The sequence below is a fragment of the Neoarius graeffei genome, chromosome 10, assembly GCF_027579695.1.
Source record: "Neoarius graeffei isolate fNeoGra1 chromosome 10, fNeoGra1.pri, whole genome shotgun sequence".
NCBI classification, from domain to species: Eukaryota; Metazoa; Chordata; class Actinopteri; order Siluriformes; family Ariidae; genus Neoarius; species Neoarius graeffei.
This window is the reverse complement of record NC_083578.1, coordinates 3547237-3563361: the sequence shown is the minus strand read 5'-3', so window position 1 is coordinate 3563361 and position 16125 is coordinate 3547237. Positions and strand designations below refer to the sequence as shown.

Here is a 16125-nt window from a genome sequence, read left to right as displayed (position 1 = left end):
AGTTAATCAGCATCCAGTGTCTAATGTCCTTCACACATTCCTCAATTCTATTAAGCTGGTGTCTCTCATCAGGTTTTGCAGAAACATACAACTGTGTGTCATCAGCATAACAGTGGAAACTAATACAATGTTTACAAATAATATCACCCAGAGGGAACATATATAAAGTAAAAAGCAGTGGACCCAAGACAGAACCTTGTGGAACACTAAACTTTACCTCAGTATGTCTAGAAATATCACCATTGACATCAACATGCTGATAGTGATCAGTTAAATAAGAGCTGAGCCAGGAGAGGGCCGTTCCCTTAACTCCCACAACATTTTCTTTGTCTATCCAGGAGAATGGAATGATCAATGGTATCAAATGCTGCACTAAGGTCAAGCGAGACACAGCCCTGATCAGACACCAACAGTAGGTCGTTTACTACTTTAACCAGAGCTGTCTCTGTGCTATGATGAGGTCTAAATCCTGACTGATACATTTCATGAATGTTATTCCTATGTAAATATGAGCATAACTGCTGTGCCACAGCTTTTTCAAGGATCTTGGAGATAAAGGGGAGGTTTGATATTGGCCGATAATTGGACAGCTGACAGGGATCGAGGTCAGGTTTTTTAATCAGGGGTTTGATAACTGCTAGTTTAAAGGATTTGGGTACAAAACCAATCCTAATAGAATAATTTATTATTTTTAGAAGCGGTTCAATTACTTCAGGTATTATCTGTTTGAATAGTTGTGTAGATAAGGGATCTAGTACACAAGTTGAGGATTTTAATGCTGAGATTAATGAAATTAGCTTGATTTATCTAAGGGGAGTAAAACATTCTAATTGCTGATCTGATACGATTATATTGTTAACTACAGGGTTACTTAAATTGTCTGGCCTTAAATTAGTAGTTTGAATTTTTTGTCGGATATTTTCAGTTTTATCATTGAAAAAATTCATGAAGTCGTTGCTACTACATACTTCAGGTGTGCATGTGTCTGTAGTGAACTTATTCCTGGTTAATTTTGCTACAGTATTAAATAGGAATCTAGGATTATTTTTGTTATCTTCTATTAGGGAGGAGAGATATGTTGATCTAGCAGCATGAAGAGCTTTTCTATACTTCAGGAAGCTCTCCTTCCACGCTAATTTGAACGCTACCAATTTTGTTTGATGCCATTTACGTTCCAATTTTCGAGTGGTCTGTTTTAAAGTGCAAGTGTCATCATTATACCAGGGTACTAATTTATTTCTCTCTAATCATTTTCCTTTTAAAAGGAGCTACATTATCTAAAGTATAGCGGAATGTTGACTCTAAGCATTCAGTTGCCTGATCGAGTTCTGCGGGGGCTGACAGTGACCCAATCAAAGTTGATAACTCTGGGAGATGATTTATAAAGCTCTGTGCAGTAGTTGACGTGAATGTACATTTAATACAGTAGCGTGGTGAGGTACATATATTATTACTCAGACATATTTTGAATAAGATGACATAATGATCTGAGATAACTTCAGACTGTGGAAGTGTGACTGTATTTTCTATGTTTAACCTGAATGTTAGTATTAGATCGAGGGTGTGACCACCATTATGAGTCGGTCCTATGACATTCTGATTAATCCCTACTGAATCTAAAATGGACACAAACACTGTTTTCAAAGGGTCTTCTGGGTTATCAAAGTGAATATTAAAATCTCCGACAACTAAAGCTTTGTCTAAGGAAATAACAAGATCTGAGATAAAATCCACAAATTCAGAAACTCAGAATATGGCCCTGGGGGCCTGTAAATAATAAGTAACAGAATTAACTAGGTCAACTTATTTTTTGTGGCTACATATGTTATGCTTGTTTGAAGAACTTCAAATGTATTGAATTCATAACCAGGTTTTTGTGTTACACCTATATAATCATTATAAATAACCGCGACGCCTCCTCCTCTGCCAGTTAGACGAGGCTGGTGTATATAACTGTATCCAGGAGGACTTGCTTCATGCTATATATTCATTTGGCTTAATCCATGTTTCAGTTAAACACAGTACATTAAACTCCTGATCAGTAATAAGTCAATTAACAATTAGCGCTTTAGATGTAAGAGATCTAATATTTAATAGCCCCACCTTTAGAGCAAAGGTGCTGGCAGTGGCTGTACAGTCAGTATGATCTAATTTTATATTGATTAGGTTACTGGAACAAACTCTCTGAGTATTTCTACTTTTTTGTTTAACTTGGGGAACAGACACAGTCTCGATATAGTGGACACTGAGTGACAACTCTGTGCAGCTAGCAGACAGTCGGTTTAGCCTGTTTGCCTGCTCCCTGGCCTTGGCTCTGGATTGTCAGAAGTTATCTAGGCCTGATCTGAGACTATGAGCAATGCTGCAAGAAATGAGAGCAGCACCTTCCCAAATGGGATGGATACCATCCCACCCTAAGGCTACTATCACACTGTCTCATATCTTGCCAAATAAGCACAAGGTCCTGTGACATATACGGCATATGTGTGATGTTTCTGTGGCATTCCTGTGGCGTATCTGGGGTTTGTATGGGGTTCAAGGGATGTAAAGTTATGGCGTACTGAGGCATATGCGTGGTGTATGATGCATTTCCACGGTGTAGCCATTTTGTTGCTTTCATTGGCATGGCATTTCGTTCTTACATGTGATGTTGCTGCTGCATACCTGTGGCGGCTCTGTGGCATTCACAGGTGGGTATTAAAGGGGGCCCCATGCTGAGTTTGTTGTCATTTGTCACAGTCAAGAAAGCATCATGCCAGCAAAGAAGTCAGGACTCAAGAAGGGCAAAGGAAGAGGGAAGACATCAGCCGCATCCACCCAGCCAGCCCCAGAGCCACCTTCATCAGACACATGTCAACTAAACCATTCACACGACATAATAGGTGTTCGTGCAATGTTCCCACTGCATCACTGCTGCAAAGCTTTCGTTTTTATGGTGTACATGTGACATATGTGTGATGTATCATAGCTGCTACATATGTGCTATGAATTTTTAAGTACAGACTTAAAAATATGCCACACCCTGGCATACAAGGAGATCGTGTTATGCATCCTAGAGTATTAGCTATGTACGGTAAGATGGCAATGCTGTGACATTCCTTTCTTACCACCATGTATCCTGATACACTGTACATATGCAAGGCTGAAAAGCCAATGTGTGAACCAAGCATAACAGGCCAGCAGTGCCCTCAAAATTAGCCCAATTATCTATAAAGCCCACACTGTTTTCAGAGCACCGCCTGGACAACCAGCAGTTCAGCGACCATAACCTACTGTAAGCTACATTACCACACCACATTGGGATGGGGCTAGAGCATACTACAGCATCCGACATCGCCTTCGCTAATTTAAACACCTCTACAAAGTTACTCTTAGTAACCTTAGACTGACGAAGGCGTTTATCATTAGCTCCTGCATGGATAATTATCTTTCAGAACCTGTGCTTGCCTAAGAACCTAAGATTACCTAAGATTCCAGTGCCCTGGCTCTCGGTATACACCTGACTAAAGCTGCTGGTGACCCTAAAGGCCTAACTAATTTCACGTGCAGTATGATAGGGTCTCCTATAACCAGAGCTCTTTCAGGTTTCTCAGTGGGTGCATCACTGAGGAGGGCAAACCTGTTTGACATGTGAAGCAGAGAGGAGCGGTGCTCCCGTGGGTGAGCCTCAGCGGTAGATTTGGTTCTACACTTATGCTACTGAGTCATCACCCATTCACCCTGCTGTGAAGACTCTAATGCCGGAGTTGGGGGATTACTAACTCCACCTAGGGCATCCAGACTTTCCCCTGCAGAAATTACACTGTTCTCATTCTCACTAGCCTTCTCTAAAGTCTGGATATGCACCTCCAAAGCTGCAATCTTCTCCATCAGAGAGCTAACTAATTTGCACTTGTCACAAATAAAGCTATCACTTGCGACAGAGGAAGAATGACTAAACATCCTGCACTCAGCACACTGAACAAGCTGAAGGTGTGCCATGATGAATGGATTCATGTACCTTAATTAAGGATCTATTGATATTAAAGCAGATCCAATGTGGATGGCCTCTGCTTGCGGTCTTTATGTGGGAGGAGAAAAAAAAAGAAAGAAAGCTTCTGGTCTGGGTGTTCTTTTGAAAAAATTTTAAATGTGGAAAAAGGAAAGTGAAAGTCCAATCAAAAATGAAAAGGATACTGGAAAATTATTTGTAGAAAAAATAAAAAAAAGATCAGTGATGAATGCCAACACCCCTGGAAAAAAGACTCGTCACAAACAATTCAGAAACCAGGAAGTATGCCCTGCTTTCAAAGCATATTTTGAAAGCAGCCACATACGTTTTAAAGAAAGGAAATGGAATGTTATGCAATGGCCAAGTCAATCACCTCAGCTCATATTCACTATTCAGTTTCAGTGGCATTGCACTGTGATACACAGCTTAAATAACAATATATTTATCAATGTCTAAATATTTATGGACCTAACTGTAACATATATGCATCAAGTCAAAAAGAAAAGGTGGCTCAGGGAAACCACTTACTGTCAAAAGGACTGGAAACAGAGTTTATACATGCTGAAGGTCTCTTTATGTTTGCATTGGAGATGATCTTGATTCCAATAGTCTGCAAAAAAAGAACAATTTTTTTTTTATCAGTTCATATCCTGTGAGTAGAGAAAAACAAAATGGTGCAGCATGTTGCTGAACCAACCGGGGGGGAACTCTTCGAAAGCAAAACCCCAAAAAAGACAAAAAAGCAAAAAAAAAAGGAATCAAAGTATTTGATAGTAAGAATGTATCTTCTTTTTTTACATTTTCAATAATTATTATTATTATCACATTTTTCACAACTCTAAATTGACCGTAGGTGTGAATGTGAGTGTGAATGGTTGTCTGTGTCTATGTGTCAGCCCTGTGATGACCTGGCGACTTGTCCAGGGTGTACCCCGCCTTTCGCCCGTAGTCAGCTGGGATAGGCTCCAGCTTGCCTGCGACCCTGTAGAAGGATAAAGCGGCTAGAGATAATGAGATGAGATGACATTTTTCACAAATTGCTCCTGTCATTTCCCTTTTTTTTTTACATTCTAAGCGGAAATGATTTTGTCGGGCGTTTTGTATAAAGTTTTTATTTATCAAATTTGCAAAAAATAAAAATAAAAATGGTCTGTTTCTCAAAATCCAGTGAATGTAGATAAAATAAAACAGTTATTCCACTCAATCTCAGTGCTACGTGCCTTGTCAACTATCAGCTCATGTACGACTAGATTTCGTGGAATAATTCTTAAATATCATTCTGTCAGAGTAAAATAAATGTGTGGTGATGAAGCAGAGGTACTTTTACTACCCTGAAGTTGATTATTTTCCTATAACAGCACATCTACAGGTGTTATATTCCTCGAACACAGCATTTTTCTAATGATTACAATTTTTAATTTATGAAAGAATGAACCTTTATACTTTTATCCATTGATAGTTACATATAATGTCATATAATGTCTGTGAAACAGCTCACTTCCTGTTCCCACTTACATTATATCAGCTATAAACCGTCGTTCCCTCACGAGCCTCTTTTTTTCTCTTTTTCTCTTGAAGTTAATAAGAATGCAACTTGTCATGTTACTGATACACGAAAAAAATGTAAACTCCTCTGTTCTGAAGTTTTCTGAAAACTCAAAGCTACAGCTTTGCTTCTGATTCTTACAAACACTGACACTCGAGACCCCTTCTATAAATTTCAAATCCCCTTTGAAAAGAGCTCACCATATCAGTGGTTGTATTGTTTTCTTTGTTAAAGAACAACCCATTTCTATTCTGTTTATCATTAGGCTTCGAGAATGTAGAGCATCTGCCTTACAGGTCACTGTGTATGAGCTGTTACTATAGAAATGGCAATGTATTACAACGAGTGTACTAATATAACTCTGAGATGAGATTTGCAGCAGCAGTACTGTCAGAACTGCTGTCACAGAAAATTAATCAACAGCTTTCAAACCTATCAGAATCCAGAATTGAGAGCGTGATGTACTGTACAACAGATTATCATGACATGCCAGATAATGATCTTATACTAACGTGTACTTAAAAAAAAGCATGTCTTACTTTAAAGGCGCTGTACACATCCACATTTTCATTGTTCAGATAATTGGTTTGAGGAACTTCAAGAGTGAAGGACCTTGGGATCCTCTGGCATGTGTTCGAATCCTCTTCTGTGATCATGAATGGATATCCTAATAATTTCTGGACAGGCAGCATGTTGAACACCTGGAATAATGGAGTGTGACATCATTCTTCATCATGAGTGGTATTGTGAACTCTTTGAGCCCTAAAATATTTGTAAAAGTCTCTTACCAATAGGAAGTGTGCGTGTGTGTGTAAAATGTATGTATGCATGTATAAAGTCCGACCTTTAATTGATTTATCAGAGAGAAAAACAAACCCCTCATCAAGAAATAATTTTCGACAAAAAACACGTGCTACTATTATTGGCACCCCTGCATCTAATACTCTGTACAACTTCCCTTTGGCAGTAAAAGAGCACCGAGTCTCTCCTATAACATTTTATAAGGTTGGAGATCCAGAGCAGGGCATCTGAGCCCATTCCTCTTTACATAATCTCTCCAGATCATCCAGAGTCCTTGACCCTCTCTTGTGCTCTCTCCTCTTCAGCTCTGCCCACAGGGTTTCCCTGGGGTTCAGCTCAGGGGACTGAGATGGCTGTGCTCAGTGAACCATTTTTGTATTGATTTAGACATTGGATCATTGTCCTGCTGGAAGATCCAATGATGACACACTTTTAGTTTCCTGGCAGAGGAGCCAGATTCTGATTTAAAATGTCCTGGTGTTTCATGGAGTCCATGATGTCATGGACCCTAACAAGGTTTCAGGGCCTTTGGAGGAAAAACTGCCCCAAAACACACACACACACACATACAGGCGCACATACACACACAGGTTGACCGAACTTTTTTCTATCAACTCTGCTTGCCTATTCACTAGGGTGCATCAGTTGCCCTCACTTTCATAAAATCTGATGCATTTTTGTTTGGGTGTTCCTTTTCACCAATAAAGACATCCTGTAAAATTTTTTGACCATATTCAAAAGTCTAATGGTGGCACCATGAGGTTCATTTTTTGCCAAAAAATGCTTATTTTATGTTTTCACGTAAGGTTTGAATCACAATGTTGAACTATTGATTTCTTGTGACCCAGAGATCATGTTAAGAACCTTTGCAAGGGATTGAGAAGCCTTAATGTGATTCATAATACATTTGTATTGTTTAAAAGTAGTTGAACAATGATTCAATGAACAGCTAGACATTGAGAATTTGCTTCTTAACATTTCACTTGTATCTTCAGTTGTCTTGAAAACAGGTAATCCAGCATCATTATAACTTTAATAGGGGCGAGCATATGCATAGGCGGCAAGCTTGAAACCAGGGTTATAACATTGATAGATAATGCTAGTGACACCCTAAAATAAACCTCCAAATATTTTTAGACATTCTAGACATACTGTCTACAATATCTAAGATATTTGGTATACTCTATAAGGTGCCATAATGTTTCATGAAAAGTGATCGAAATTTTGTCATAAAAGTCATAAAATAGCAGCTTTTTCCATAACTTTGAGCTCCTGGTGCCACCATTAAACTTTTGAATTTTGTCAAAATATTTCACCCAGTGTGCTTTCTCATTTTTAGGGGGCAACTGATGCACCCTACTATTCACTCCCTGGCAAGCAGTTGTTTTTGCTCTGAGGTTGGGTCCATAATTGACCATCCTGTTACAGAAACTGGATTTTGTGGCACAAAGCAAAAACAAAAGCATATTTCAGTGGATTGAAATTGTTCCAGAATTAAAATTGTTCATTTGCATCTTACAGCTTTAGCTTAGGACCCATCAACATTTATACAGTATGAATAAAATATATTATATAAAATAAAAATATCTTTGAACCCATAGTTTTTACCACTTTTTTTCGAGAAAAAACGAAATTATGGAGCAAGAAATAACAAAGTGCTGAGCAGCCATGACAAACCCGAGAGCCCTTGCACATTCGCATCACAGTCCTAACATAACGACACGTGCATGTGCATGCTTCAACATAAACAGTTTTGTTTTCAGTGACCCAAAATGCCATTTCTGCATGGACAGGAAGCTGAAACATAAAGTACATTTAAAAAATATCCATATACATGTCAATGTGATGTTAGTTAAACAACTACAGCGGATAGCCATGGCTATCTTAGAAGATAGCCTGCACCCTTTGAATAGGGAATTCCAGTATCTTCCCTCTAGACGGGGGTTAATTGTCCCTAGTTGTAGAACCACAAGATTTAAAAACAGCTTTGTTCCAGCTGCAATCACTCTGTTAAACAAGCTGTAGAGTTATTTGCACACAACACACAAAGCACTCTGGTCATGTACTGTGGCTGTAGAATTTTTGCACGACTGCATAAGTCAATGTGGTCATGTACTGTCATGTATCCATGTTCTGTTGTCTGTCTTATATGTTGAATGTTTTGTGTTTTGTGTGTTATGTGGTGGTCTATAAAGTGTAAAGGATGCCCTGCCTCTTAGTCTGTAAACCTAGTTTACCTACGGGTACCAATAAAGTAACCTGAACCTAGTTTCAAGCATGAGCTGTGCCTGTTCTGGGAATTGAACGTAAAGCCCCAAATTACTACACACTGTAAATGTGCTGTATGAATGAACTCAAGGACATTTTGTCAGTTTGAACGCACTGATTGGATACTGAGGTCTTTCTCTGGGTGCAGCAGCAGCAGACTCTTATCGATTGCCTTCACTGAACACAGCGAACCTGGAGCAGCTCTCAGCGTCAGCGTCGTATTACCACCAGGAATCTCCACAGAAGGTGAAAACTTTAGAGACACCTGAAAGACCACAACAAAATAGAAATAAATGAATAAACAAACAAAGAAGTGCCCATTTATCAAGAACAAGTACGTCATTTTACTTATCATTCAGAGCAGGGTAGGGTATCTGTGGGTGTCATCAAGATAAATGTGAGAATTTTTGAGACTTCACAGTGATTGCTAGGAGTGAATATCATTTGGGTTTCTTCTGATACCATTGCTAAAATGAACAGTGCCTGAGCACAAAATGAAGGTTGACAACATTACGAACCAATACACTACTAATATGTGGCCGGCATGGTGGTATAGTGGTTAGCACTGACACCTCACAGCAAGAAGGTCCGGGTTCGAGCCCCATGGCCAACAAGGGCCTTTCTGTGCAGAGTTTGCATGTTCTCCCCGTGTCCTCGTGGGTTTCCTCCGGGTGCTCCGGTTTCCCCCACAGTCCAAAGACATGCAGGTTAGGTTAACTGGTGACTCTAAATTGACCGTAGGTGTGAATGTGAGTGTGAATGGTTGTCTTTGTGTGTCAGCCCTGTGATGACCTGGCAACTTGTCCAGGGTGTACCCCGTCTCTCACCCGTAGTCATCTGGGATAGGCTCCAGCTCGCCTGCAACCCTGTAGAACAGGATAAGCAGCTACAGATAATGGATATATATATATATATATATATATATATATATATATAAATTTCATTGCCTTGTACCTATGACGTGCAATGACAATAAAGTTGAATCTAATCTAATCTAAAATAAAAGAGTTATTCCATGAAATCAAGTCATACATCAGCTGATAGCTGACGAGACACGTAGCACTGAGTTTGAATGGAATTACTGTTTTATTCTATCCACATTCACTGGATTTGGAGAAACAGAGCATTTTTATTTTTATTTTTTGCAAATTCAATAAACAAAAACTTTTTAGACAAAACGTCCAACAAAATAATTTATGCTTAGAATGTAAACAAACTGGGGAAATGACGGGAGCAATTTATGAAAAATACAATAATAATTCTTGAAAATTATAAAAGATATGTTCTTACTACTACGTAAATACTTTCATTGCATATTTGTTGCTTAGTTTTTGTATTTTTTGGGAGTTTTAGTTTCAAGTAGAGTTTTTATTTTTTCCTCAGTTGGTTCAGAAACACAATCGCCACCATTTTGTTTTTCTCTATTCACAGTATATACAGTATGAGCTGATATCCTAGAAGTAGAGTAGCCAATCAGAGCATGCAATTGCTCATATCCAGTGAATGTGGACAGAATATATATTATCTGTACCCGCTTATCCTGTTCTACAGGGTCGCAGGCGAGCAGGAGCCTATCCCAGCTGACTATGGGTGAGAGGCGGGGTACACCCTGGACAAGTCGCCAGGTCATCACAGGGCTGACACATAGACACAGACAACCATTCACACTCACATTCACACCTACGCTCAATTTAGAGTCACCAGTTAACCTAACCTGCATGTCTTTGGACTGTGGGGGAAACCGGAGCACACAGAGGAAACAGACACGGGGAGAACATGCAAACTCCACACAGAAAGGCCCTCGTCAGCCACGAGGCTCGAACCCGGACCATACAGTATATATATATATCATCTCATCTCATTATCTGTAGCTGCTTTATCCTGTTCTACAGGGTCGCAGGCAAGCTGGAGCCTATCCCAACTGACTACGGGCGAAAGGCGGGGTACACCCTGGACAAGTCGGCAGGTCATCACAGGGCTGACACATAGACACAGACAACCATTCACACTCACATTCACACCTACGGTCAATTTAGAGTCTCCAGTTAACCTAACCTGCATGTCTTTGGACTGTGGAGGAAACCGGAGCACCCGGAGGAAACCCACGCGGACACGGGGAGAACATGCAAACTCTGCACAGAAAGGCCCTCGCCGGCCACGGGGCTTGAACCCGGACCTTCTTGCTGTGAGGCAACAGTGCTAACCACTACGCCACCGTGCTGCCCTATATATACAGTGTATATATATATATATATATATATATATATATGTGTGTGTGTGTCGGCTGATTAGTCTGTACAGAAAAATGCCTTTTATTGACTGTTAAACATAGGTATCAAAAAAAAGGCATAGACTTCTTTTAAGGTTGATTTCTGACCTTGTTTGGCAAACACAGCTCAATGGGGAAGTTCATGCTGTCTGCTATGACCTCACCACTGGGAAGGATTGTATACACGGCCACCTGAGCAACAGGGGTTACCTTTAGCATCTTCTGCAGAGTAATCACCAGTTCACCTCTGTGCTCTATGAAAAAAACAAAGAGTTAATGTGCATCGGCCACCAGTGCAGCACCGTTTAGGGGTTCATATTAGTGGGACAATAATTTTTTTTTAAAAATCTTCAAAACAGAGCCAAATAAAAAACATCAGCTGTATCGTTAATATCAAAGTTTCATGAGAAAAGTACATGTGTTGTATCAGTTGTGGGGACTTTGGAGTTTATGGATGGTGTGATGTTAATGAACCTGTTCCAGGGTTAATGGCTTCTATGATCTGTCCTTCTTGAACTAAATGTCCTTTATTCATCACCTAGACAAATTAAAATGAAGATGCATAAATTATAACACATTAAATGATATTTCCGGGTACAGAAAAATAATTTATGATGTTTGAAACTTGTAAAAAAATACTTTCAAATGAAAAACTAGGAGTATAAAAGTCTTTGAGTAAGTACTCATTTTCACTCATTTTATCCTCAGGTAACCATCACTTAAAACAAATTAATACAGTAAAAGTATTTTCATTCCGCAATGTTTCTTGATTTTAATCCCATGTTATAATGCGATAGTGATAGCCAAACACACCATGTAGTAGAAGGTCAAGGTGCTCTGCTGTGGTCTGAGTGCACTCTCCTGGATCCTGTACTCAGCCTTGATGATCGCATTTGTATTACAGCTGAAAGGCTTCAAGCTGCTCTTCAGTTCAATAAAACTCTGGCTCTCAGAAAAGAAAGCCTGAAGAAAGAGCTTGGCTGTAGGGTAGTATGGGGTGGGCAAATCTGCTATGCGTAGATTGTTTGTCATTTCAGTCCGTGCCTATGTAAAAGAAAAAAATGAAAGAAAAACTGAAAGATAAGGCACTCTAACATGATATAATATCACAGTGCTACTGAATTCTCAGTTTTATAACAAGATTTTTTTGTCATATTAACTTCAGCAAAATATAAGGGAATGACATCTCAGATGGACATGGTCTTCTTATTTCACATGAACATAGCATGAGGGTTCATTCAAAAAAAGGAGAAAAAGAAAAAGAAGGAAAAAGTATCAAGACTTCACACACCTCTAAAATGACTTGCTCTGAACTCCAAGGTTTAGTGTTGAGGGAAAACTGAGAGAGCCCTTGGTCATTGGTAAGCAGCTTCTGGACTAATTTTTTATTACCATAAGTTGCAATCACATACACTCTTTTCCTTCTTAGAGGATTGGACTTTGGGTCGGTCAGTTTAATCTAATGAAGAAGGAAAGAAAGATCAGAAACAATGTCATCTTAAGCTGTCATGGAGAGGAAAATGGCTTCAAAATGCTTCACACACACACACACACACACACTGCTTTTTTAATAAAGTAGTTTACACAATATTAAGTCACAAACTGACGTTCTGGATTTAATTATGTAGTAAACTGGTTTACTTGATGTTCATTAGATAGCCTAGTTTGCATAATCATCTACTAGATTTCATTAAATTGATGGTCGTCCAAACATCAGATAACTTAATGACACTGTGTAATGGTTTTAAATACATGATTAACTAGTTCACCTCCTGGAGCACAATATAGAATTTAGGCTGAGATTAGGCTGACACTTTCTCAGCTTGCTACATAATGAGACAAAGCTAGCAGTCAGCAACGTTCCTAGCTGAGTGCTTTTATGTTTGTTTATCAAAACCTATACAAAATGCTGATGAAAACGATTTATTTTAATGGTCAAAAATATAATTACCATTCCGTCATATGCCAGTCCGCGCTTAAACGTTGTTAGTGAATTCTCAAATGTAATTGTGTGCATCATAGCTGTTATAGGAGAGTCGCATGAAATCTTCTGAATCACGCCTACATCATAAACACAGTGTAAACACAAAGCCAAAATCAGAGTGATGATTAAAACGAAGCTAAGAAGCAAATGTGGCTAATAATTAATGGAAACATGATTTCTTGTAAATAAATCAATAAAGTACAATTCCACCTTTCAAGTTTTGCAGAGGAACAAATTTATTTGTTTTGAGATGGAGGTATGGAAGCTATGAACAACAAAAAATATCTGAACAGCTGAAAAATATTTTGAATATACAGTATTGTGCAAAAGTATTAGGCTCCCTATATATATATATAATCTTTGTTATAGATTTCTATTTTATGACTTCTACATTAGTGAATCAGTACAAAAACATTTTACAGTCCAAAGGTTGTTTTTTTTCCCCAGCACAAAATTAAATGTTACAGGAAAAAAAATTGTTTGTACCTGAGCAGCATATTCCATAAGAGCACACTTTTCAGATTAAAAAAGAAAACATAATGAAGGCTACTGGGTTTTGGTGTAAAATGAAGAAGCGAGTGTGACAGTCAAAAGCCAGTATCTCACTGGGCTGCGACAGCTTGCGACAAATTGTGAACATCATTCGCGAGAGAGTTTCAAAAGTGTCTTGAAACATTCGCGGGGCTTCTCAATTTCCTCGCATGAGTCGCAAAGTGTCACTCCTTTGTCGCTGAAATTTTGAACATGTTCAAAAAATTTGTGCAACAAAATTTCTCTCAAAATAGCTGCAAATGCGTTGCTGGTGTCACAAAGCCATCACGAACCCTTCTCAAGTCAGTTTCCGTGAGGCAGGAAGTGTGAGAGCTGAATTCGCATATTTTATTGCAATTGTTGTGTCTCCAACTAGTCACAGGTTGTCGCAGCCCAGTGAGATGCTGGCTAAAGTGTCCAGAAGAGCAATGGCTGGTTCTGTAAGATGCTCAGTAAAACCTACAGCTCATTTCCTTATTAAACTGCACGCACTGGACCTGAGACAGATATTTTTTTCTTTTTTCAAGCAAAGGGTCGTCTCACACCAAATATAGACTTTGTTTCATTTATTATGGCTTACTGATTACCGTTTATAGTATTTTTTACGTAGAAACATCCATCCATCCATTATCCATAACTGCATATCCTATACAGGATTGTGGGTAAGCTGGAGCCTATCCCAGCTGGCTATGAGCGAGAGGCGGGGTACACCCTGGACAAGTCACAAGGTCATCACATTTTTTATGATGAAACATTTCATTTAATTAATTTTCAGCCATTTTTGGTCTACAGCATTTCTTTACATGTGCCTAAGACTTTTGCACATCACTGTATAGGGGCCATTCTCAGAAAATGTGACAAATTCTGTTTTAAACATCTCATTTCATTATCTCTAGCTGCTTTATCCTTCTACAGGGTCGCAGGCAAGCTGGAGCCTATCCAAGCTGACTATGGGCGAAAGGCGGGGTACACCCTGGACAAGTCGGCAGGTCATCACAGGGCTGACACATAGACACAGACAACCATTCACACTCACATTCACACCTACGGTCAATTTAGAGTCACCAGTTAACCTAACCTGCATGTCTTTGGACTGTGGGGGAAACCGGAGCACCCGGAGGAAACCCACGCGGACACGGGGAGAACATGCAAACTCCGCACAGAAAGGCCCTCACCGGCCACGGGGCTCAAACCCATACCTTCTTGCTGTGAGGCGACAGCGCTAACCACTACACCACCGTGCCGCCAGTTTTAAACATGAAGTGGTTTTTTTTTTCATTTTTCTCCATTAATCCTGGTCCTCTATTATACATTTATTTTAAGAAAGAATTTAACAGAGCAGTAAAAAAAAATATTGAGACAACTTGTCTGCATTTGATATATATATATATATATATATATATATATATATATATATATATATATATATATATATATATATATATATATATATATATATATATATGAAATATACCAAAATGTCATGACTGCGATGTGTCTAAATGAGGATTAGTGACATTTGAATGAAAATAATTCCTTTGTTTTTACATTTATTTTCACTTTTCTTTCTGCAATATGAGCTCTATACTTTCAGTTTTTATTGCGGAAAATATCATGATCTTTGTTTCAGCGGCTTTTGGTGTAGAGCCTAAAATACATGCACAAGAATATCTACTTTCTTGATGTCTTTACCGTTACCCAAATGGTAAAATCATGCTGTAACTCAGGGCTTTGACAATAGAGGGCAGTGCAGCTACATGAGGAAGGACAACGATGTTGAGCAGCCATTTTGAAAAAATCACTGGTGCATCAATGTTGGAATCCAGGATACTGATCAGGTAAATATGAAATTTCGAGATGTCGGAGAAATAAACTGTCTTTGCCATTACCCCCGAATGACAACAATAATGATGCTGCATGTTGAAAACGTTTCGTTAACCAAGTAGCAAGTTAAGATGGAATAATAAAAGTATAATTTGTTTAGATTTTTTTTCTGGACTCAGTGACCCAAAAATGCCATGAGATGTCTTTACTGGGGGCTGCACGGTGGCGTAGTGGTTAGCACTGCCACCTCACAGCAAGAAGGTCCAGGTTCGAGCCCCGTGGCCAGCGAGGGCCTTTCTGTGCGGAGTTTGCATGTTCTCCCCGTGTCCGCATGGGTTTCCTCCGGGTGCTCCGGTTTCCCCCACAGTCCAAAGACATGCAGGTTAGGGTAACTGGTGACTCTAAATTGAGCGTAGGTGTGAATGTGAGTGTGAATGGTTGTCTGTGTCTATGTGTCAGCCCTGTGATGACCTGGCGACTTGTCCAGGGTGTACCCCGCCTTTCGCCCGTAGTCAGCTGGGATAGGCTCCAGCTTGCCTGCGACCCTGTAGAACAGGATAAAGTGGCTACAGATAATGAGATGACCCAGCAAACACAAAACGTTTATAAAACATTTCATTTGGGTTGCATTAAGGTTAGGTTTTATGAAACGTTGGTGAAAATTTAATAAAGTCATATTTGCTGACCCGTGGCACATTTTTTATCATCTCTTGGTATTTTTAGATATTAAGATGTCATAATGATTGTATTACAATTATCAAAATAATCAGTAAATGAGTAACGTTTTATTGACATTTTATAAACGTTCTCTTTAAAACGTTTCATTCACAACATTTATGAAATGTTATACATATTCAGAGACTTCTTTTTTTAAAGATATTTTTTGGGGGCTTTTTGCACAGGACCGTGTA

The 16125-nt window shown here is 39.1% G+C and overlaps 1 protein-coding gene across 1 annotated transcript in view; it reads right to left on the bottom strand.

The window, feature by feature from the left end:
• Window positions 1–16125, bottom strand: part of LOC132892686 (alpha-2-macroglobulin-like) — a 110358-nt gene that overhangs the window by 59337 nt on the left and 34896 nt on the right. Inside the window, exons 10-16 of the mRNA XM_060930998.1 lie at window positions 12827–12936; window positions 11689–11919; window positions 11350–11413; window positions 10984–11129; window positions 8722–8871; window positions 6077–6238; window positions 4520–4601 (exon numbers count right to left, since the gene is read on the bottom strand). Of these exons, the coding sequence (XP_060786981.1) occupies window positions 4520–4601; window positions 6077–6238; window positions 8722–8871; window positions 10984–11129; window positions 11350–11413; window positions 11689–11919; window positions 12827–12936 (945 nt within the window). The remainder of the gene's footprint in view (window positions 1–4519; window positions 4602–6076; window positions 6239–8721; window positions 8872–10983; window positions 11130–11349; window positions 11414–11688; window positions 11920–12826; window positions 12937–16125) is intronic.